We start from the raw sequence: 24,120 nt of genomic DNA on the forward strand, positions 1-24,120 counted from the left end.
CAACTTCACACATCCCAGTGGGCATACAAGAAGGCGACAGGAGGCTGCTTGCTGCCAGTTACTGTCTTGAGCCACTACATTTTCCTGGCAAGCTTGCTTCTTCAAAACTATTACTCAGCACCTCTTAGACCATCCATAGCCCACCATGCCATGTAAGGCAAAAATTTTCTCCTCATGACCTCTGTATTTGTTTCACAGGTAGCTTGAGGCACTAAACCCTGTACCATTCCTCTATTTTTAAGAAACTATGTGCCTCTTCACACAGTTGTTGGTTTGTTGGTTGTTTTTTGTTTGTTTGTTTGTTTTCCCCAATACTTTTAAGAATAACTCAAGACTTTTCTGAGAGGGGTGATCAGTGAAGTGACCAACAATCAAAGGCCAGCAATAATCTGCACAATACAGCGAATTGCCATTTTGGTGCATCCTTATCAGGCCTGACTTTCACTGTTCTTCAGCAATCTTTTCTTCTCTGAAAATATTTTCCACAACTTATACATCTATCTACAAGATCAATGTCTCCTGTTATGGTTAGAGTTGCTACTATGCCACAGTCCCATATTTTATAACAAACCTCATTGCAGACTCCTTGCTCCTCCAAACCAGTTCCTAACCATTTGTCAGTGCTTATTGCTGTTTTACTCAGGCACTTTTAAATCATGTTTTGATTAATTCCTTTAATGTCTTTTCTGATGTTTCAGCCAGACAATAGGGCAAATAGTCACCAACAAAGGGTTTCTGCAGCAAGATGATGCTTCCTGCTAAGACTAGCATGCCTTGCTCTATCCATGAATGATAGAACTGAATGGCACAGGATGATTTGGAACTCAGAAGTACAGATGGGTTCAAAAAGATAGCAGCCAAGTTTATAGAGGGTATGACATTAGTGTTTATGGTCACCTGAATGCAATCTCTGGCTCAGGAAACCTACCTGTTGATACTAGATATCTACTGTTAGGTTTTATCAGCAACAGGTGAGCTATCCTGCCTGGTCTGACCCCAGATTTGATGCAGCTGTGATGCAGTGGTGCCCTGGCAGGGAGGCTATTGAGTCTGGAAGGTCTCTGAGGTGCTGCCAGTGGTGCCTCAGCTGAAGCACTGGGTCTGACGCCTTCCCCTTCAGCGTGGTTACAAGCGACTATAGACAAGGTCATTGTCTCCAGGCAGCTCTGGTAACCCCGCTCACAACAGCCCTACTCATGAGCTGGTATAGGCACTTAGACCACAAATTTCTAAACTCGGTGAGCCCAGGTCACCTCGGTCCGAGGCCGTTCCCGGGCTGAGAGGCCGCAGGACAGACGCCGCCAACGGCCGGCGCGAGGCAGGAAGGGCCGGCCGCGAGGCGGGGCGGGAGGCGGCTCCCGTTTGGTCGGTTGCTGGGGACTCGCCGTTGCTAAGGGGCCCGGCAACGTCAGGCCCGGCCCTGCTGCGATTCCCCTTCGCCTTCGGCCGCCAGCGGCCATGGACAGCGTCAGCAGCCGCTCCACCGCCTCAGTGCTGGCCGAGCTCCGCTGGGACGATGGCTACGCCATCCCCGTGGCCAACGCGGAGAACAAGGCGCTGGAAGACGAAGTGAGCACGGGGCTGCGGCCGGGGAGGGAGAGAAGGAATCCGCCTCCCGCCAGCGGCTCCAGAGGGCGCCCCCGCAGGGCTGTCCCCGCCGCCGCCTCAGGGCGGACTGGCCCCTCGGCTCTGAGGGGGCCGCCGGCGCCCTGCCCCTCCCCGCCCGTCTCAGGGCGCGCGGCCGCACGGAGCCTTCCCCGCCGCGGCCGGGCTGCCCTGCCCTGCTACGCCCTGCCCTGCCCTGCCCTGCCATGCCATGCCATGCCCTGCCCGCCGGGGCCCGGGTAGGGAGGGAGGGAAAATCCACGAGTTCCGCGGAGCCGTGGGGGGAAACGGGGAGCGAGGTCTTCGCCTTAAAGCGTGGGAGTCGCGTACCTGCAGGGTGTTGGCTGCGGCGCTCCCGTCCCGTGCAAAAGCTCGAGGTTGTTCTGTGGTGTTTCTGGGCGAGCGGTGAATGTCTGCCCAGCAGTGTAATGCTCTGGCGATTTTGGCTATCTTGATGATAAGGAAAGTACTTTATGGCAAAAATGTGCCACTACCTTTTCTTCTGAAATCTCTCATTTCATTACTTTAGAGGCATGTAGTATATATGTATGTTTTTTGATTAGTAAGTGCAATGACTATATTTTTAAGTAGTTGCAAGTAATAAGCGCTCAATGAAAAGTAGTTACTTGACAATTCTAACTCTTAAATAGCTGCAGAAGATGCAAAAAGAAAAAGTAAACCTGCAAAATGAGTTGACTGACTTCAAAGAGCGTATAGAAGCAATGACATCTCATTTGAAAAACCTAAGACAAGAGTTCAGCTTCACTCAGGTAAACCGCTACCTCTAGCAGACTCATTTTATCAGGCAGACTTGTAACCCGAGTATCTTTCTGCAGCTGGTATCCCTATATATTTTGCCAGCTTTGTTGGAGATTTCTCAGACCTTTATTCCAGGGCTTCCACAGGAAACAAAAGTTAAACTGTATTTCTCAGTGAAATTATTTGATGGTCATTAAAAAGACCACCCGAGATTAAATGACTGTACCTACAAGAAGGCCAAGAAGGATGAATTTTAGAATTCTTTATGAATGGGGACTTTTGTAGATGATGAGAAAAGATTGGTCAAGGTAAATAAAACATCAGTGTAAGGGAAAAACAAATTCATAATATTTATAGTGGTCAAATGTTGAAATGCTAGTGAAGGCGTAATTCATGGACATGAAAAATGAAGTGAGATGGTTAAGCTGCAAGTTTTTCACTTCTTACACTCAGAGTCAATTGGCCAAAATAGGTGAGTCAGATATCTAAAGAGTCCCGAGTCAAAGCTGCGCACCTTTTAGGTAAAATATCCAAGGTGAAAAAGTCTTAAACTTTCCTGCAGCTGAACAACTTTTTAATTTTTTTATGTGTTAGAGTCAAGTTTTAATCTGCACATAAAGAGACAGCACATACTAGTCTCTATTTAAGAGAAGCTTCTAATAAGTAATAAATTTGTTATTATACAAGGAAGAAAACCCCTGTTAAATCAGTTTTGTCAGACAGATGAGACAGTTTAGAGATACTGCTCTAGGCCAGCCTGGTGGTGGTCTGTCTGCACAAAGCAATAAAATGATTTCTTTTGCTGTGCCTCCTGAATCTGACCTAAAGCTGCTGGTGATCAAGAGACTAAGATTTTGATTTGGAAAGATTAAGATTCTGAATCTTGGGTGAAATATCTTTGAATTGAATTTTTAGGGCTATAAATGGTTGATCTGTGCATATCTGATACAATACAGTGTGTGTGTATATATATTAGAATATATATATTCAAGATACTAAAATCCAAACAATAAAGTTGGTCTGAAAATTCCTATATTTACATGATAAAATCATACCATCTCTGACTTGGGATTTGGTTGTATGTAAAAAAAAAAAAAAAAAGTTTTTTATTGATACGTGCCTTTTTGTTTATTGTAAAATGCTGAACTGTATTATTCTCTAGTCTCTTTACAAAGCCAGAGAGAATGAAATTGAAACTGAACAACACTTTAAAGCCCTTGCTGAGAGAGAATGTGGACGTCTCAAAAGTGATATTAAACGAATGGAAGATGAGATAGTTTCCTTAAGAGAAAAGAAAAACAGTCAAGAAGTAAGGTTTAATTTTTTTTGTAAGGGAACACCTGTATTGCAATTAGATTTTATGAGTTGTCCTCACTTGAACTTACAGAAATAATAGTATAAAGTCAAGAATAGGTAATTACAATTAAAACTTAGAAACTTATAAATGATCTGGATGTGCTTTTCTCTGTGTAGGCAAGTAGAATTACACTGAGGATGTCCTTGCATAGACTAGTCAAGACGTAGCAAATATTAACTAGATATTGAAAGACTTCAGTTCTTAATGCCAGATACACAGCCACACATCCATATCACCATCTTGTTAATTCTCACACATATTTTCTTTATGGTTTAAAAATTAAATTGTTGGTAGCAAATCTTCTTCCCCCCATAAAATAAACTTGAGGCATGACTTCAAAATAAAAAATTCGCTTTATGTTAAAAGAAAAAAACCACCAAACCAAAAAAGTAATATAATGCTATCTAATTACGGGGGCGGGGGGGGGGGAGGTCTATTTAATGGAACTATCTTTTTCTCTCCATGAATAATTTTTTTTTTTTTTTTTCATTTGCCCTCCCTCATTAAGTTTGCTTGCAAGCCCCAGTCTCTCAGAATGCGTAGCAGGATGAAGATACCCTTGCTATTCAGCTAGATGCAGATTCTCTCATATTTGCGTCAGGAAGTCTCTTCACAGTCGCCTAGGGCCATTTGTAAATTGATATGCAGGATAAGGATCCAAGAACTGGGCCTTAGTGTGTGAGGAAGAAACTTTACCCTATGATGTCTCAGATCAGTTTGTTATGGGGAATAAATATCCTGCATATCAGTATTATCTCACCAGAGGTTGTCTTTTCTGTTTAAAATTATTTGCATTTTAGGTTTGTGGTAACTTGTTTCTTCTTTAAGACCAGGACATCTATTAGCATTCCTCAAGTGTAGGACACAATTAGCAAAAAAGGAAACTAGCAATTCTATTGATGACAAAATGCGTGTAAACTTGTTACAGTAGCTTGAACTGCTTGTTTCAATTACTATTCAAATAAAATACTAGACATCTAATATTAACCCTTGAATTTATCTCTACTTTTATTAGAACACTATAAATAAAACCACTAAGAAGTTGGAAAACTTAAAACAACAGATGAACTGTGATGAGGAAGTTCTGGAGAGCTGGATAAAGGAATCAAATCGTAACGATAATGACGCTATCACAATCCAGAAGTATGCACAACAAGATGAAGGGAAACTGGGAGTAAGTAGAAATGATAGCAATTTTCAGAAACAAAACAGAGAACCATTTTAGCATTTGAAGACCTTGTTACATTATCAGGTTAGGTAAGATGGAGACAAGATTTTGTACAACAGCACTTTTAAACTGGTTTCCACTTAGCACAACAGTGCAATTACATATGAGGTTCATTTTAAAGGTCAGAGAGACCAGGTTTTACAAAAGGGGAAAGGCATAATTAAGGACATTAAATTGTTTGTTCATCTGGGTAAAATTTAAGTGTTCATTTTTCTGAGAGTTCACAAATAGATAATAAATTCTCAAAAACAGTGCCACTGAACTGAGAGAGGCGTTTTTTTCAAAAATGCATGCCAAGTATGGACAAATAGTTTAGATTTTCCCATTAGAACTGAATTTGTTAATATTACGGAGAACAAACTATGGCTACTTCAGTAAAGCTGCCTGGTGTAATGAAAGATGGTATAAATAGACACTCCAGTCACAAGTTCAGACTTTATAAGGGTTAGTTCTCAAGGATATTATTAATTTGGAGATAAGTAACCCTGGTTAATATTCTTTTAAGCCTTTAAATGCAGGGAGGAGAAATTTGATTATTTATCATTAAGTACTTAACCCAAAAACTTAAGCTTACATAAACAGCCTCACTGATATAATTTACATTACCAAGTCACACAGCACAGTAGGAATAGAAAAGTGAAATAGCTGATGCTGAGGATGGACACCACATACACATTTATACATGGTGGAGGGTTACTTAGGCTTTGCTGCAGTCTGGTCCCAAGGGCTGACAAGAGATTATGGCCTCTTGTATGACTGAAAATTTGGGAGGCTAGATTCTCAGTTTTTTGTTTTCTAAAACACAATAAAATTGATGCCTCGAAAATTCAACCCTTAATTGTAGTAGAGCTTTAAGAATTTATAAGACAATATATTTTCAAATACATTATTTTTTCATATCCTTTCATTTTAGGCATTAACCCTTCAAGTAGAAAAGTTGACCATGGAAGCAAATCAGAAGCGCAGAGCTCTTGATAATGAGTATACAGAAACCATAACAGCTCAGGTTTGTGCTTAAGGTTCTTGAAAATATCTTGTTATATGTGAATTTTTTAACATAGAAATCATGGGAGTGCTTTCTTTTAAACAGATAGAGCTTGACAGGACAGCTGAAGATTTTCGCAGAGTTCATCAAGAAAGGCAAGAAGTCATCAGGCAGTGGGAGAACACAGTACAGCAGATGCAAAAAAGAGATCAACAGATTGATCATTGTGCTTTGGTAAAACTGCTGTAACTGATCCATATCAGTGAATCACCCTGCTTTTGTGTCTGATATTGATAAGAATTTTGCCACTCACGCATAGAATGATTTGGTCTTTTAGATGTTCAGTGTTCTCTTTGTGTTTACTTCTATTTTATTAAGGTGCTTTAAAGTTCAGCTGTTACTGAATTGTATTCAGAATTTATTTTGAAAGTAGTATCTCTCAGTGTAAGTAATGGTGCTCTGCTTGATACTATGCAAGGTTTAATTTTCAGTCTCAAGGTTGTTGGAAAATGCAAAGCATGCCAGTTTCAGTATTTTCTTTGATCTAAGCAGCAACAAAATGGAATGTTGTTTCTTAGAGAATAAGGACAGTCAGCTGCAAGGAGGGGATTCTGTGTCTGGAATATTTAGAATTGAAGGAACGAGTATTTCTACCTCTGTGAACAAATGCATGACTACTATTTATGGAAGAATTATGCTAAATAATCACATTAAGGTTAAAAATTGGTCCTTAAGTACATTCTGCACATGGTGAGAAGCAACAGCACTCATAATCCAAAACAGGTGCTGTTGGACATTATGAGTCAGTATTACTTTCTAAAATATATAGTCTTCGTTGGTTTCGTCAGTGTCTTATGCACAGATGGTACAATGGCAAGAGATACAAATAAAGTATATTTTATCCTGGCTTTGTCAGGAGAAGTGTGAACTCCTCAGAAAGTTCTGCAGGGCAATAGAACAGATGCACCAGAAAAAGCTTGAAGGATCAGTGTAGAGAAAAATTTGTATAAATGTGGATTCTTAAGTAACAATGTTTGGTGGTTTTTTTTTTTTTTTCTGAAGGGGAGGGAAAGCATAATTGCATGTTCAAGAAGGCTCTACCTAAAATCTTAGCTCTGCTAGTATGACATTTTTCTGCTGAAAGAATATCAGCTTTGTTAAGTTGCCCACATGGTTTAAACAAGCTTAAGATATAACACTAAAAAAAAGCAATAATAGAAATAGAAAATTACAAGCCAGAAGAAATATTACCAAACAGAAAATATAATGGTCTAATTTAGCTGAAATATTTTGGATGTCATATTATTTCAGGTCAGAAGATTCCTGCAAAGAACAACAAAAAAACAGATATAAAAAACCCAACAAAAGCCCCCAGCTCTGGCCAACCTTCCATATATTAGTCGTCCATAGAATAGCCCTACTGATGCTTTTGTAAAAAGATTATTAACTTTTTTTTTAATTAGAACTACAGTATGATTTTCCTAGGTGCTAATCTTTTGCTTAACCTTTCAAAATACACAACTTTCACTGAATAGCTATAAATCTGTCAGCTAAAGTAAGTATCACTACTGTTGGTAATTGTCCTCTTGCATTTCCTCCATTTCAAATCTATCTATCTGGAGTTTTGTTCACATAGCTTGGTTTTCTTTCCCTATTCAATCAATCAAAACTTATTTTTATTTCATACAAGTTTATAGTGTCATGTTTTTTGAGATTATTTGAATATTTTAGAAGTTTCCAATCTAAAACAATTGTAGTATTTGGTGTTGTGATGTATTAGTGCAATAAAGTAATTTAAGAATGATGTGGTAGCTGGGCTGTTGCATGCAAAGAGTAGTCTTGAGAGCAATCTATCTTCTGGTTGTACCCTGTATTAATCTAACACTTCTTAACTAATGCAAGTAAATCTAAAATGTTTTTATCCTGATAGCTAATAAAAGAGATCAAACAGGAGATCAGAGAGAAAGAAATTCTGCTGAAAGAGAAGACTTCCTTTTTGGTAAATGAAACTCTTAATAATACGGAATATGAAAAGAAGATTTATTCTGCTGAACGGGAAGCTACCAGCCTCCGAAATGAGTATCAAACTCAGGATACTTACAGGGTTCAGCTCCAGGATGAGGTAAGGATGACCAAACAGTTCAGAAAAACAGACTGAAACTGTAACTTTTGACTAGACAGAGGAAATACAGGAATAACATTTGCTTTTCTCTGGTTTTAGACTGGACTCTTAATAATTCAACAAAATGTCTGCTCTTCTCAGTCTACTCATGGTTATTGGGATCTGAAGCTTCAACTTAATCCTTTCACTGATAGTGGTGAAGAGATTAGCTTGTATTCTCTGTTGTGTTGGTATAAAATGCATGAATTTTCTCTTAAATGGTGTAACACTGTTAGATGCTTCAGAAGGAGGTGTGTCTTGCCTTTAGCATATGTACACTGCAGTATTGTCTAAAGATGAGAGAAATCTTTTCTGGATTCTGAAAAACTCCTGTCCTGTGCTCTCAGAAGTGAGTGTTGATGTCCTTGTAGTCAGGTTAAAATTATTGAAAAAAAATCCCAAACACTTTCACATGGCTTTCTAATCAAAAGGCAGTAGGATAGGGCTGCCCTGTGAACAAGCCGTGCTTGATGCTGTCCATACTTACTCTGTTACTCACATTTAATCTGCACTTAAAGCTAGGAATGAAGTGCGCTGCTTAATTTAAAAAAAACAACCAAACAAAAGCCAAACAAACAAAAAAACCCCAAACCAGCCCCCCCCCCCCCCAAACCCCAAAACAAACCAACCCCCACCCCCAAACAAAAAACAACCCAAACCAAAAACGCTGCATCTGCTGTTGCCTTAACTTTGGATAGCTTTTCTGTAGCAGATAGTTCATAAACTGATATCCTAATTAAACTGTAGGTAGCTCAAACAAGGTATAGGCTATTAGATTACCCTATAATTCATGCAGACTTCAAGGTTCACAGAATTAGTATGTTTTCATTTCGAAGCTGTGAGATCTTGCTTGAATTTTTTTACAATTAATACTACATAATGTGATAATGAGAAGAGTCTCCAGTTATCAGGTGTTAGAATATCCGTGGCAAGCAAGTGAGAAACAAGGAAAGAAACAGACTTACAGTTCAGCTCACTACTTGTAACCTCCCAGTTTCTCATTTTGGTACAGAGAAGTCTGCTATATATATACCCTTGGTCAGGTTTCATCATCTGTGAAAGTGAAAACAATTACATTTACAATGTTAAGTGATATTGTGAAGACTAATGAGCTATTGATTGTAAAGTACTCCTATGCTGTTTGCTGTCATGCATTTTTTACCAAATTCAATGTCTGTAACAGTATTCCCTTAATCAAAACAATTTTATGTACCCAAAAAAAAGTTTTAATTAGAAACATTTATTAGATATATATAAGGGTATCCATGTTCACAAAGAACCTCATCAGTGAGCTGTGCTCTATAAAACCATGGTTCCACTTACACAGATGCTGCTAGGCAAGAATTGCAGCCCATATAGCACCTTCATAATTCATTCTGTATTCTTATTTTCTCCCAGTATTCAGATTATGTAAATTAGTCTACTGAGTTTACTAGCTGTGCTGATTTACAGCACCTCAGAATTTGCAGCATTTCTCATTTGAAAAATATTGTTAAAAAGAAATTGGATACTTTCAAGTAAATAGGTCCTTACAATTTCAAATATCCTAACACATACCAAAGTAAATAAGAGCTTGATTGCTCCATTTTGTAATTTATTAGCTGGATGCTTTGAAATCCACTGTGGACAGAACTGCTGCTGATCTAGAGTCTTTGAGAACACAAGTAACCAATTTGAAGAAAGAAATTCAGAAAAAACAAGCCAGGTAAGAAACAGACCTTTACAAATATCATTTGTAGGGGTTAGTAATATAATCAAATTCTTGAGCTAACAAAGAACCTTAAATGATGCTGATGATTAAAACCTCCAACTTTCTGGTTACTTCATGTCCTGCATAGTTTCTGGCAATGGGCAATTTAGGAAATACTCCTGGTAATCCTTGTTTTTAAAGGGCATGAAAAAATCAGTTAGGGCCTCGGTTATCATAGGTTCAAGTTTGGCCTGCTTTATTAGGCAACTGCTCAGTAAGGTATGTTGCTTGGTTTTGGCAGTGTTGGATATGCAACATACATTTAACTTGTTAAATCATGTAATTTTGTGTAGATTAAGCTTTCTTAAAGAAAAAAATGCAAGTCTTTCCAATGAGCTGAAGCTTGTGACTGAGGAGACGCTCAGTTCAGAAGACAAAGCTTTGAGGATGGAAGAAATACTAAAGGAAGAAGAAAAAATTGTCAAGGTAAAATGTTTTTCATGATTTCTGCAAATGATGATTCATCTGAATTTGCAGCTCTATCTAGAACAAACATTTATGGATTAAAATAGAATGTGAGTATTACTATGACATGATTTCATCAAATGATGAAACATGCATGTAGATACATCAGTATCTGTGCTGAGAAAAGTCTGGAGGAAAATAAGTGGTCAAAGTAATTCAGAAGATGATGTCCTCATATTAACATAGGATACTGGAATGGTCATTGTACAGATCAGATATAAACCCACTATTCTGACTGCATCAGTGTACTGAACAGGGCACTTCACCTCTGACATCAGCTAAAAGCTACTTAAAACTTCTTAGCTAGATTGAAATAAAAGTTAATTACTGGAACATGGTGAATTTGATTGTAAAGATATAGTAATGTTTTTCTTCTGCTTTGTAATAATACTGAAAAATTTCAAAATCTTGTAGTTTGCTTAGCTCTTCTGGGAGTTCATGTTTCCAAACATTCTGTTTTATGGGCTGCTGAGGAGTAAGGGTCCTTGAACTTCTATCAGTTTCCCACCAATTAAGGAGTGAGAGTCTTGTCAGGATGACTTTTCAGTAACATTACCACTGAAAACTTCTTGGCTTTAGTATACCACCACCAAAGCTTACAAACCTGCAAAGAGCTATGGTTTTGGCAAACTGGGATTAAAAAAGATTTTGACATCTTTTAATCAGATTTGGCTGGCCTAGTCTCCTCTTCATTGATTCTACTACATGATACTCTGATGCTTCTAACTTGTTGCAAACTATTAAATAACTACTGGCTCACTTTAGATTTCATTTTCATGATGAATTAAGATTTTGATCTGTTAACGTATTATAGCATGTACAAGCTGTAATATGGTAACTATTTTTTTAACGTGTCTAATCATCCCTTTTTTAAATTCAAAACCCAAATTAAGTATAGGAATAAAAATATCCTAATTTATTATCATTTGATGAACTGTAAAGGACTTCTGAATAAATGCAATATTGTAATGCAATCATCTGAACTTTCCCACATTTGAGAAAATGTTTCTGTGTTGTCATTTTGCTACTAATTCTCTTAAAATATTTTACTACTTAGCTTCTGACTGAACTTGATAAAGAATATTGTTTTGTTTTTTTTTTAATTTTCTGGACAGTTGAGTATTGGATATGCTGAAGCTTTCTTTACTGTAAAATGACCAGGTTAAATTAATGTGACAGCAGGCATTCCCACACAAGTGATGCTGTATCTGTGCATACCCCATATATTCTTTTTCCCCCCCATTTTGTGTTTCCTGTAGCACGTATGTGAAACAATCCCTTGCAGTAAATTGCTACTTTCCAAACTTTTTAACTCCACAAGGCATTAACTATACATTTTAAATATACATAAAGAAACTAGAGAGGGGATGTCTTGTTTTGGTTTTTCAGATAATTTGAAAACAAATTGGAATGATAGAACATTTCATTAAGATTAAAACCTTATTTGCTTCCCCTTAAGACTGTTACCAGGGTGGCTAAACCATTAGCAGGGTTTCTCTACTTGCATCTGTGGCGGATAACCTAAGATGACATTGAGCTTGGCAGCTCCACAGCTTCAGGGTAATATTTTAACTAGTATGAACTGTTCTTGAACAATGTCTGTAATGTATTAGTCAGAAGCATGCTTTCCATCACCATTAGACACACATGGTTATTTGCTGCATCTATTAATTTACTGTGAAGAGATATTTAGAGGAACAATGTGGATGAAATGTCACCATTTTGCGCTTTAGTTCTGTGACATTTCTCCTTCTTCGATCTGTGGCAAAACACTGTTGCACAGGGAAGCTTAATGAATATCTTATCTCTATTAACAACCTCACTTAAAGGGAGACAAACAATTTCTATTAATTAAATGAATTTAGATATGCAAGAAAGATTACAAAATGAATGTCAAATCATGATCAGTTTTAGTAGACGAATTCATTGTTGTCATTAGCTTTGGAAATACAGCTCAATTGGGCACGTGCAGAAAATAATTTTACTTCTGAAATTAAATTCCTTTGTTCAGGCATGATCCAAAGCCCACTGACATCAGTGTAAAATGTTACAGGCCATAATGATTTCCTGTTAAACTTACACCTGCTTTTTACTTCCTGAGTTTTGGATTTTGGAATTGCACTTAGAGCAAGTTCAACTACAAAAACATTGTTTGGTAGAATGTGATTATGAACTCTTAGAGAAGGAGCTATCAATTATTATGTTGTTGTTATTAACAATGTAGAAAAGCAAATTCTAAGCTGTGTTGCTATATTAATTTAAAGGTGCATTTTCAAAGTTTGTACCAGACTTGAGCTAAATGTAAATGAGCCTTTCAGGAACAGGATTGTGATGCCACCTCACTCATTTTGGAGATGTACCTTACACGAAACTATCATGCTGAACAGCCTGAGCTTTGGAAGGTCTTTGGTTATTTAGGTGGGGGGTGGAAGGAGGGAGAGAAAGAATAAAGTTGCCTTCCTTGTTACCGTTATAAAAAGAAAATAATCTCTATTTTGTTTGTTTTCAGTACGTTTCAGATACTTAAAATGTTCAGCATTGTATTACTGTAACAGACCCTACCAAACCCTCATTTCCTGCACTGATTTAGGTGTTAATGGCAACTTACCTCTGAGAATAAGGAAGTGATTGTAAAATGTGTAATTAATTTTTCAAACAAAATTATTCTAACTTATATAAACACACATATGTACATACATGTGCATACACACAGAGTTACAATTTTAATAAACCAGCTTTGTATTGTATTTCTTCTTTGAAAAGCTTTGTATTGTATTTCTTCAAATAGTCACATATACTAGAAGCAATAAGGAGGGTTTTTTTGAAAGGATGATGGGAATTCAGTTTTCTGAAAGCTGAAAAGAGTAGCATTCCCATAATGAAAAAAAAAAGTCATGTAATAGTAGGGTAGGATCCAAGTTTTAAAAAAAAAAATTACTTTCTCTCTAAGGGAAAGACTTTTCTTGCTAACCATTTTGAAGACTTATGAAATTCCATGTTCATATTAATGGATATAGTATTGAAATTTTTTGCTCTTCCTATATTTGATTGATAAAGGCAAGTAATTCCTTAGAAATGATTTCTTATGTGATTAATTGTGTCTTACTACTTAATGATTAATTTGTCACCAGGAAAAAGAAACAGAAATGAACCAGCTAAAAGAACTACTTTTCAAGAAGACTCAAGAGTTAAAGGTGCAGAAGGATAAGGAGAAGTGTGTTCTAGCAGAAATTGAGGGAAGTCAAACATCACTTAAAAATCTTAAGAATCGACTGCACAGACTTGATGAAGATGCGTTAAAACAACAAGAATTAATATATAACCAGGTAAAATATTAATGTACTTTCATACTATGATTGCTTCTTGGGTCTAAAGAGAATAAATTGCTTGAGTTCTGTAATAGTTGCCAACATCTTACCATTTTGGAAATGCCGTGCTGTATAATTTGAAGTCAGTGTTTATTTCTGTCTCTAAATGTATGGATAAAATTGAAATATCTGAAACTTACTATAGTATCACCTACATTATGCACTTGTGTATTTAATTATTTTTTGGATCTGCTGCTTTTCTCACTAATTTCTCAACTCCGTTCTTTACTTTGATCCCACTGAACCACGGACACCTCAGGGTAAATTTTTAAAGCAATACAAGAGGTACATGCCAAAATCCTGTTATTTACTAATTGGATTTTATGCATGTTTCCTATGCATCACTTTGAAAATTTGCTCTTTACATCAGCATCCATTGGCAACAGCAAGATGGCAACTCCACTGTAAGCCTCCCTACAGCAGACTGTGCTGACTATGCTTTGTCTATAGTCTTCTAGAAGATTACTCCTGAACCATCACTGCACATCAGTCATCTAAGAGTATTTTTCAAATGAGGTCTATAAGCCATAAATTATTATAAAAACAATAGCTTAATTGGGTGACTGTCCTAAAGCCGACATTTAGATCCAAGTTTATATCCAGTGTTTTAGGTTTATAGGAAGCCTATAATTGCTTATCTCAGACTATTAATTCTCTTAAAAAATATTTTAACAGGATTTTTATATTCAGCAAGTACAGAGACGGCTGTCACGGTTAGAAGGGGAGGTTAATGCAGATGAAAAACAAGTTTTGGAAGCAAAAGTTGCTGAACTTAAGAAAACCTTAGAAGAAAAGAAAAATGTGTATGATGTTTTACATGTGCAGCACAAGAAACTTCAGGTAACTTCCTTAGAACATCAGGTTGACTGGGTAACATCTAGAAACCCCAGTAAATTAAGCAGATTGGGTCTTATTAGTTAATAACTTGGTATTAAATGAAAAGATATCTGAACTTCATGTAATCCGTGTGGAAAACTTCATACATTCCCTATACTTTCCAGAAAAATAGGTCATTACTGCACAACTGAGGCACCTTAGCAGAAAGACAAGCATTGACATGTTGGAAAGGCAGGTTTAGCTTTCATTTCAAGGTATGACTGACTGCTTGCAAATGTCTGAATTTGTTGTTAGGACCATGTAGAAATAGGAGAATGTTATTCTGCTACTACTTACTTTTATATTTTTTTTGGTAAAATGATAAGTACAGATGGCATTTAAAATTGTACAAAGTAACATTACTGAATTGAAGGGATGGTATTTGAGTTAGCTGACCGCATCCTGATAGGTAATTCAGAAATACTTTTTTTCTGTCTTTATTCTCATGTGAGAATTTTGCATATACATGCTTGTTCTCTGGTTTTCCACTACCCAGTGATCATTAATTCTCTAAAAAATGCACTCACCTTTTTTGTAGATATGAACAGGTCAGTTATTCTGTAGCCGATTTGTAATTTCTTTTTATAAGAAATGTATTTGTTTGTTAATCAGCTACATTTTAGCATGTTTTGAAACCTCTTTTCAAAGAGAAACCATATGAAGACCAAAGTCAGGTTTCTAATAAAGCATCACAACTGGTTTCTCAAAGTGATAGGAAAGAAAAAATTTGATCAATTTAGTGAGGGGAAGAAACTGCTTATAGAAGAGAGCCCTTTAACTGGAGATCCATGCAATAACAAGGTTTAATGTTGGGCACTTCAGTTTTGAGGAGGTGCAAAATTTGAACAGTGAGTGTAATCAAACATTGAGACACACCTTCAGGAATTTATTCATACTCTGGAGTATTATCAAAGGCAGATGGTTTTATGAACTACAAATATCAAAGTCATGGTCAGACATACCTGGACATTTTTTTATCTAGACCAAAATACATGATTATATTAGAATTGCCTTATTGGTTGAAAGATCTATATTGCATACATAACAATTACTACACTCCAGATAAAACAAGCAATGCCATTAATATTGCAACAGTGCTCTGCATGAGGACTGCAGTGCTCTAGGCACTGTTTGCAGAGCAGCATATGGACACAAGATGATGATGGTTGCTGGTTCCAGGACTTAAAAATATCTTGTTTAAAACTAACTGGTAGCTTTTGGTGCAAACTACATTCACTGAAATAAATTAAACATAACTTATTTGGAAACAGAGTGATGTCCATTTCATCAAGAGAGCAATAGAGAAGACAGGAGAAGAAACAAATGGTATGATGATCAAGATAAATGAACTAAATCTTTTCAATGAGAGATCAGATCAGGAATTAAAAAAAGCTAAAACCATTAAGCAGGTACAGTATTATTTTGCAACTGGGATCTTTAAGAGGTGGGTTTTTTTTAATTTTTCAAAGTGTTTGCATGCTAACGAAGTTCACACTTCATGCTTTTCATAAGCTTTGGTATATGTAAATTTGCTTATATAACACCACAACTTGTAGATCTACAGAATCTACAACCTATTCCAAGACAGTTATAATGGTTCAAGTGAGATACTAACTGCTTAAGAAAGTTCCTTGTAAGGTCTGCTTAATTTCTTTGAAACCACCTAAACCGAAAGCAAGCTGCAGGTGGAAAAGTCTAACAACCCATAACTCAGTCTGAATTAGAAAGTCTGATGAATTTGTATAAAACCATTCAGGAAACAATATACCCCTATCGCACTCACCATGTAAACTGTTAGCAAATGAGAAAGTGAGAACACTTTTAAATGCAGAGCAAAATGAGTCTTACAGTTGTATATATATTAAAGATAAAATAATGGATGCTTTATAAAAATTGTTAACTTATTAACTGTTATAAATAATCTTAATTAAGAAAGCATTGTTCTTATTTTGAGACCTTTTTGGCATTAATTAGGAGATGATGGTCGAAGATAATCTCTTAAAACTAGAATTGAACCGTCTTCAAGATACTCTGTGTAGTAAGACAGAGAAAGTTCTAACACTGGAAAAACAAAAACTGCAGTTAAAGAAAGCTATAGCAGAAAGAACTGAGGAAATTAAGATTCATAAGGCAATGCTTGATTCCCGGATAAGACTTGTAGATCAGGAACGGCAACGCATAAGGTAACTATTTTTATATAAATTGAACTTGTAACTTTTATTGAGTACATTTTGTATGGGGACTTCCTGGAAAAGAGAAGCATTTTACCCAGTGTCACCAATTAAAGAAATTGAGGATGAAATAAATCTTGCTCAAAGATACATACTGAGCCAGTTGAGGCTAGTAAGAGATCCCTTCTCTGAAATCCACTCTACAGCTTTAACGACTTGGTGAACAAGAGTACCATTTATTCTGTTAGTGAAGATCCTCCACAGTACTGAGAGGAAACCTCAGTTGCAGACATCTTTTTAAAGTGAATGTCATGCATGTGACCCTGCATTTTTAAAAATAATCAGAAAATGTGAATTGGGTGTGTCTGGAGGTATGGCAAAGTATTTAAAACAGAAAAGATGCTTTCAAGGGGGATACTCCCAACTGCTTGATAAAACTGATTTCTTTGACTCGTATAGTAAGTCTGGTTTTGGTTTGTTGGGTTTTTTTCCAACAAATGAGCTCTCCATCGTGTGTCCTATATAACAAAATTAAATCTTCTGAATTCTATATCTACCCTCTTATAAAGCAACCACATAGGAAATAACTTTTTCCTTCTGTAATAATCACTGCAAAGTATCTGGGACAGTTTTAGCTCTGAAATCCCAGTATCTATATCCAGCCAAAAATCAATGCTTCAGCAGCTCAACTGCTGAAATTTGGCAGGCTTTTTATTCACTCCTCTGCTAACCACACCCCACACAATAGGAAATTAGAGTGATTTAGTGTGACTGAAGCTTAACTGCTCACCCAGAGTGCAGACTGTGTGGCTTTTTCCTTTGATAATTACACAGCTAATTGATACTTCCATATAATTTGATTTGGGGTTGTTGCCTACTGTTGCTTACGCTCATCTAGTAGAGGCAATATTAAGATAATATCAGCAGGGGGCAGCTTGTGCAGCTGTAGGATTTAAATGCCAAACCTTTAAAAATTTTTGGGGAGGACTGTGGCACAGCCTCCCAGGATGCAGTGATCTGGAATATGAAAATAAACTTGACTTGGTTTAGAACTGCAAGAGAAGTGTAGATAACAAAAAAAATAGATGAGTTTGGCTGGGAGAACACGGAAAACAACAAAAAACAGCAGCAGCACAACTACTGCCCTGCCTGCCTCCCAGTGCACGGGCAGGCTGCTGGAATAACACCAGTCATTTAAACTGCCCACAAAACACTACCAGCCAAACACTTTCTCAACCCATTTATTTTTTTCCCCTAATAAATCAGTGCTGAATTTCAAGATCGTCTAAATAAAATTGATAAGCTGAGATGCAGATATGAAATTCTTACTGTTGTCATGATGCCACCTGAAGGAGAAGAGGAGAAAACTCATACCTACTATGTAATTAAGGTATTTTATTGATGTAATTCATTATAATTCCAGTATTTAAGCTATAGATCTCCCTGGGCTCTATTCAAGTAACTAAGACAACCTCCTTGCTTACTACTTACTTTAATTGTTTTATATTATTTGACACTGTTGATTATTTAAATGACACAGCAATTTCACATGAATCTCTGGTCAGTCCTAATGTCAGTGGAGGTTTAATTTGGAGCAGTTTGAAAATTTTCACTTCAGTGCTCATTAATTTACAAAGACACAAGAAGTACTGGCCACATGGTAATCCACTATAAACTGAAAACAAGTTTATCAGTCTCTCACATGACCTTAAATTCTCCTGCCCTTCAGAGTTATTTTTAGATATAAATACCATATGGTAAAATAAATACCTTGAAGAATGTCAACTTTTCCTTTTTACTTATCAATCATCTATGCATACGTCAGCTTTTCAGTGGAAAAAAAAAAGGTTTGCATATACCATAATGCAATACCCTGATTCTGGAACAAGAATCTATTATTTTTGATTTTTTTTTCTTAAAGCAAAATGCTTCTAGATGCGATCTTGGCTCTGAAGTCCAGCTTTTTGTCATTTCTAAGTGCTAAATTTCTTAATTGTGGTATTTGTGCTACTGTGAGATCCAGCACAGCAGACGACTAGGGAGATTTTTTCACTGCATCACATTTTCTGAGAGAAAACAGAGATAAGCCCCATATCTGTCTATGATTTTAACCCCTCAATATTGCAGGGCTGGGTTTTTTTTTTTTTTCTCCTGTGTAATTGCCCTAATATTTTCAGTATGCTTGCAGCCACCTGAACTGTCAGTTTTATTTTCAGGCTGCACAGGAAAAGGAAGCACTTCAACATGAAGGTGATGATTTAGATGCAAAGATCCGCAAAGCCGAGAAAGAAATTGTAGCTCTGGAAAACACTTTGTGCGTACTTAATAACTGCAACAGCAATTACCAAAACTCTTTCAAGGAAGTCACTGAGACAAGTATGTAAAACAGAAATTGCTATTTTCTGTGTGAGTTATGGATGGTGGTGTAACTCAGGTATATAGTGGGGAAATTCCATGACACAAAAGAATGAATCACAGAAACTAAAGTGATAGTAGCAAAAGGGAGAGTAATTCATGTGCTACTGTGAATAGTTCAGAATAAGCACAGAAGACAGCGGAGTAAGGTATAATTAAGTAATATTTATGTTCTATGTGATGTGAAAATCTCTAAGCCTATATAAATTTTGTGAATAGTCAGAAGAGGCAAAGCATAAAAATTATTACTGGGGGGGGGAAAAGTTACTAGGAGAAAGGAGTGCCCACTGAAGTACGTAGGTCTAGTGGATAAAACTCCACACAGTACAAAACCCACTACTTTTGCTGTAGTGGTCCATCACACACAGCTGGTGATTCAAATGATGGAAGCAGAAGAAGCTGTGCCACTGCTGGCTGCCTCATGGGGGACTGAGCCAGCCAGGGCACAAAACTGTGCCCAGAGCAATGCTACGGGTAGCTTTGGTACATGTACACTAGCGGTGAAGACCAAGCCTTTAACCACACTATTGTGATCTCTGATTTTCACATGGAAGGGGGGGGAAAAAGTAGTAACCTGTTCTCTGGGAAAATGATGAGGAAGAGTAAAACTTAAACTGCTCTATTTTAGTGTAGTGTCAGCAGATTTTAAAATACGGACTACCTAACTACAAGTTTTTAGATATTGGAAATTCCTCAGAATCCTAAAAAATATCTTCACCTGCTGTTTTTGTTGCCACTTAAGACTTCATAAGCTTGCTCTCCTTCAGTGGAACCTTCTTTGTTTAGCTTATAAAAAGCATCACCATGAGTAATGGTTAACTTTTGTGCCCTCTGCTGGCTCTGGAAACAGTAGCTCTTAAAGCATTCTCTCTCTTGAAGCCAGTTACTTTTTCACAGTGATTTGAAATTAGTAGTAGACTATTCAAAAAAAAAAAAAAACAAAACACCCTTAAACCTGTAACACTCTGTGATGCAGTTACTTTAAAGTGCAACTTACTTTAAAGTGAAAACTGAGTTGTATACACTGCTCATCCAGCATTAATGCTGCCTCTTTGGGACTGCAGGTGAGGAGTATGAGGAAAAATTAAAACTAGAGGAGGAGAAAAGGGTTGCTGATGAAAAATACAGATACAAACGAAGACAGATCAAAGAACTTCAGGAAGATCTCCAGGTAAAATATAAGCAAAAGTTCTGGCCCAACAGGTAAGGCTGCAGCGGCATGTTGCAAAGTCCATGCAAACCATCCTAGTGAAAAAATAGGAAATTCTATGAGAAATTTTTGCCCATTTTCTCTTATATCCTATGCTTTGTATGAATGGAGATGACTTTTTAGAATGCTCTACCTCTCTTTTCAAAGACTGAGTGCTTATTTGAATTTTATTGAATCACAATGAAACCAGGCTTTTTAGTCACATACAGAAGTTTCAAAATCCCAGACGCACATCGACAGATGCTCTGTTCTGGCACCCAAGAAAGCAGCTGTGGTGTATGCTACACAAGCACTGTATTATATCATGCTGTCCAGTCCTGCAGATTAAAATCCACACATCTTGTGTTCTCTGGCATCTAGGTACCAGGATTTTTCTTAGAACATACTCTATTTTATTAGCATTAAGGGTGCTTCAGTTTAAACAGTATTAATTTGGCTAAAGCAAGCTAGCTGACTCTTTAACGTAGCAGGCTAAAGGATAGCTCGTGTTTATGTTCCACATTAAGGACTTTCTCTTGGTTTCCCTTGTTATCAGAAAGTCCACTTGGCCCTTAAGACCAACTTAACTCTGATGTGTGACATTTTAGTTAAAATTTTCCTAGGCAGAAGAAATCAAAGGCACCCTGTTATATTCCACATGATTGGTCTAAGCCCTGAGTTACTGGATACAGGTCAACAAACATCCCTATTGCTCATTCTACCAGCACAGGACATAGACCTTACTTAAGAAATAACATCTCTGAAATTAAACAGAGACACTTATCTTCATCCCCTGTGTAAGTCATCCCAGGATATAAGAAGTGTTAAGGCATACCCTTTCCTGTCTTTATCTAGTTAGTTTTTAAAAAAACCACAGAACCACCATTACAGAGTTGATTTTATTCATTCCAGCCAAAGGTATCCATCCCTTTCCATGGGAAACAATGTTATTTTTCTTAAGATAGCTTGCACTGGTAAGTAAGTTAGGCATTGCAACTGTCCTTTGTAGACACTGCTTTACAGTCACATCTGAAAATACAGACTTATAACTTCATTAATAGTACCTTTAATTTTTTTTTAAGATATGTAAATCACCTGGTAGTCTCCTTTATCCAGGTATTTATCCACTAAACAGTCTGACAGTCAAAGTTTTGAGTTGTGTTATCATTAGTACAAATTGCTTGAGCTACATTTAGAAACAAGTAGTAGTGACAACAGACCCTTCCACAGAATAATATAAAAAGTGAAAGAATATCAGAACTGCTTTATAAACTAAAACTACTGTTCAAATGAATTTGCAGAGCATGGAAAAAGATTTTGATATAGTACTGAAGCAGGAGGCCCTCTTCCAAGAGCAAAAGAAGGAAAAAGAAGCTCTTATTTTGCAGCTGAACAAAGACATAGAAGAGCAGAAGCCAAAACTAGAAAGGGTTAAAAAACAGGTCTGTATATTCATTAATGATGACTTACTTCTAACTTTATAGTGATAGACAGTAGTATGGTTAAACCCACAGAATTTAAACTTAGCAGGTTTCTGAAAAAGTGTTGCATTTTCATATTAGCAGTGCTTTAAAAGTATTTGTGTTAAAAGTGCTCCAGACTGTCCAGAGAAATTCAGTCTCTGAAGAAAACTAAAACAGAAACACAGGAAGAAAGAGACATAGATCTTCGTGAACTGAAAAGCTTCAACAGAACCTTCAACAAATTGTTAGCCGATGTTCTTGAAGCAAATCCTGATCTAACTACAGCCTTTCAAATGTACTTTCACCAGGTGAGCTTTCCAGGTAACTGCCACCAAAATCTTGAGTGACAGCTCTAGTCTACTGCTGAGTGTCTTTCAAGGGCAACTCCTAAATTCAACAATAAACTATACTTACAGTAAAACAGGAAGAAGTATTAATCTTTTGCCATCTCTTCAAATACAAAGGATTATGAACCCTTCTGATATACCCAGTCCTATTATACAACCATTAGGTCAACTTTTTTTTTCTTTCCAAACTTTTTAGTCCAATTTAGAGCTTCCACCAGTTGGTTCTGCTGGCAGTAGTCAAAGTTCTCGATCACCATCCACACAAAGTTCACTAGCTTCTACCAGGTAAGTGCTAGCAATGTTGTGGGTGGTTTGGTTTTATTTTTTTTAATGTTTAAACCTGCAAAATCATCCCTAAATAACAGAATTCCTCACTCCTGAAGGTCTTCTGAATCTCTATAAAAATCTTCTCCTTATACTGTCCTGCCTTTAAGTTTACTGCATTCTTCTAGCACACAAGTTTACTTCAGTATCCATCACAGTTTACTGTTTTATTTTAATGACAGAATAATTACATTTACTTTTGTGCTCCAATTGAAAAGTAGTTTTATATTATAAAAGCACAAGTTTGAGCTCCAGACACATTTTGCACTTAGTGGTGTGAGCTCCCTTTCCTAATTAAATAGGGCAGACGTGTATGCTCTGATAGCTTTTTCCCTGCTCAACATATATTCAACCAATAGTGCATGTACCGTGCTGAATCAGTTATGATCCAACATTCCTCAAGGTTACTTAAACGATTCATGGTAACGTCTATAAAGATCATTGTAGCAGATCTTACCTAGAATAAATACGGCTGTGGGGTGGCTTTATTGTCAGCCACCAGTAGCAGCTCTATTTTAGATACAGGGATCTCTGTCTACTGATGAGTAAACTTTTGTCTTTCAGATCCTCCAGAAGCGCAAGTTCAGGCTCTAGTCAGGCTTCATCACTCAAAGTCATAAACCTAAGCTTGCCTATCAATGTTCCTGCAGAAGCTGCTACTGTTGGTTCACAGCCAGCCAGCAGAGCTGGCACCTCAGATATTTTTAAACACAAAAAAAAGTCTTAAGTAATCTTTTGAAGGCCACAGTAAAGGCTTCTTAATTAATAAACCTGTAACTTAACTTCTTTGCCAATAGACCTTGATAATCTTAGCATTAATTTCTATCAGAAATGTATGTTTCAACTTTCTTTTACAGTATGCAATAAATTATCTAGGAGAAAGTGTTAAGCGTATGTTTCATGTAATAAAAGAAATAAATCTTTAAATTACTTTCTGACTTTGCTGGTGGAGAACTAAAGATCCAAAAAACCCTTCAGAAGCCATTAATTCACTTTTCTTACAATGAAAAGGAGAGTTATGTTAAAGCCAGAAATTTTAGTAAACTGGTATGTCACTGCTGTCAAAATAGTTTTATTATATTGCAACAACCTAGGCAAGCAAACATATGCTTTGTTTCAAGATCAACCTTGACTATTAATAGTCATCTCAGATCCTATTTTAACTGAAAGATGACAGTATATGATTGAAAACAGTGAAACTGTTTTTATTCAAAGTTACACAGTATCTTTTTTGCAACTGACCTGTATCTACAGCATTACTTGGAAAACTTGCAGCTGAAGCGTGGTTGATAGTGTGTAGTCTGCCAGGTATTATTAGCTCCTTAGTTTGCTCTGCCAACCACCTTTGGGGATCTCATTCGAAATGGAGCATAACTTTTCCCACAGCAATGCAACCACTGCCTTCAGGCTAGTTGTAAAAGCAAATATTTAACAATAAAAACAAACAAAAAACAAAGGCCCATACTGCAACTCACTCAGACAATAAACACTGTTTTAAAAGTCTCTCATACTTCAGTTAGAGTAAGGTTTTGTTTTTTGTTGGTTTTTTTTTGTTGTGGTTTTTTTTTTTTTACATTACTCAGACAATGTGTTTGATGCATTTAAAGAATGTAATCTGCTTGCTTTCACAGACACAGGAGGGTTCCACTTGCTTAAG

At 36.8% G+C, this 24,120-nt stretch overlaps 1 protein-coding gene across 1 annotated transcript; it reads left to right on the forward strand.

Moving 5' to 3' along the window:
• The first annotated feature begins 1,417 nt into the window (after nt 1–1,417).
• On the forward strand, nt 1,418–23,489 carry CCDC39 (coiled-coil domain 39 molecular ruler complex subunit). The gene is made up of 20 exons (XM_075761479.1): nt 1,418–1,569; nt 2,256–2,375; nt 3,527–3,673; nt 4,737–4,895; nt 5,863–5,955; nt 6,040–6,168; nt 7,865–8,056; nt 9,697–9,800; nt 10,139–10,271; nt 13,442–13,636; nt 14,354–14,518; nt 15,826–15,963; nt 16,529–16,737; nt 17,992–18,115; nt 18,942–19,101; nt 20,205–20,311; nt 21,631–21,771; nt 21,921–22,100; nt 22,336–22,424; nt 23,028–23,489. The coding sequence occupies exons 1-20, from the start codon at nt 1,459–1,461 to the stop codon at nt 23,188–23,190; spliced, it is 2,859 nt and encodes a 952-aa protein (XP_075617594.1). The 5' UTR covers nt 1,418–1,458; the 3' UTR covers nt 23,191–23,489.
• The last annotated feature ends 631 nt before the right edge of the window (nt 23,490–24,120 follow it).

This window comes from Balearica regulorum, chromosome 9 (assembly GCF_011004875.1).
Source record: "Balearica regulorum gibbericeps isolate bBalReg1 chromosome 9, bBalReg1.pri, whole genome shotgun sequence".
NCBI lineage: Eukaryota > Metazoa > Chordata > Aves > Gruiformes > Gruidae > Balearica > Balearica regulorum.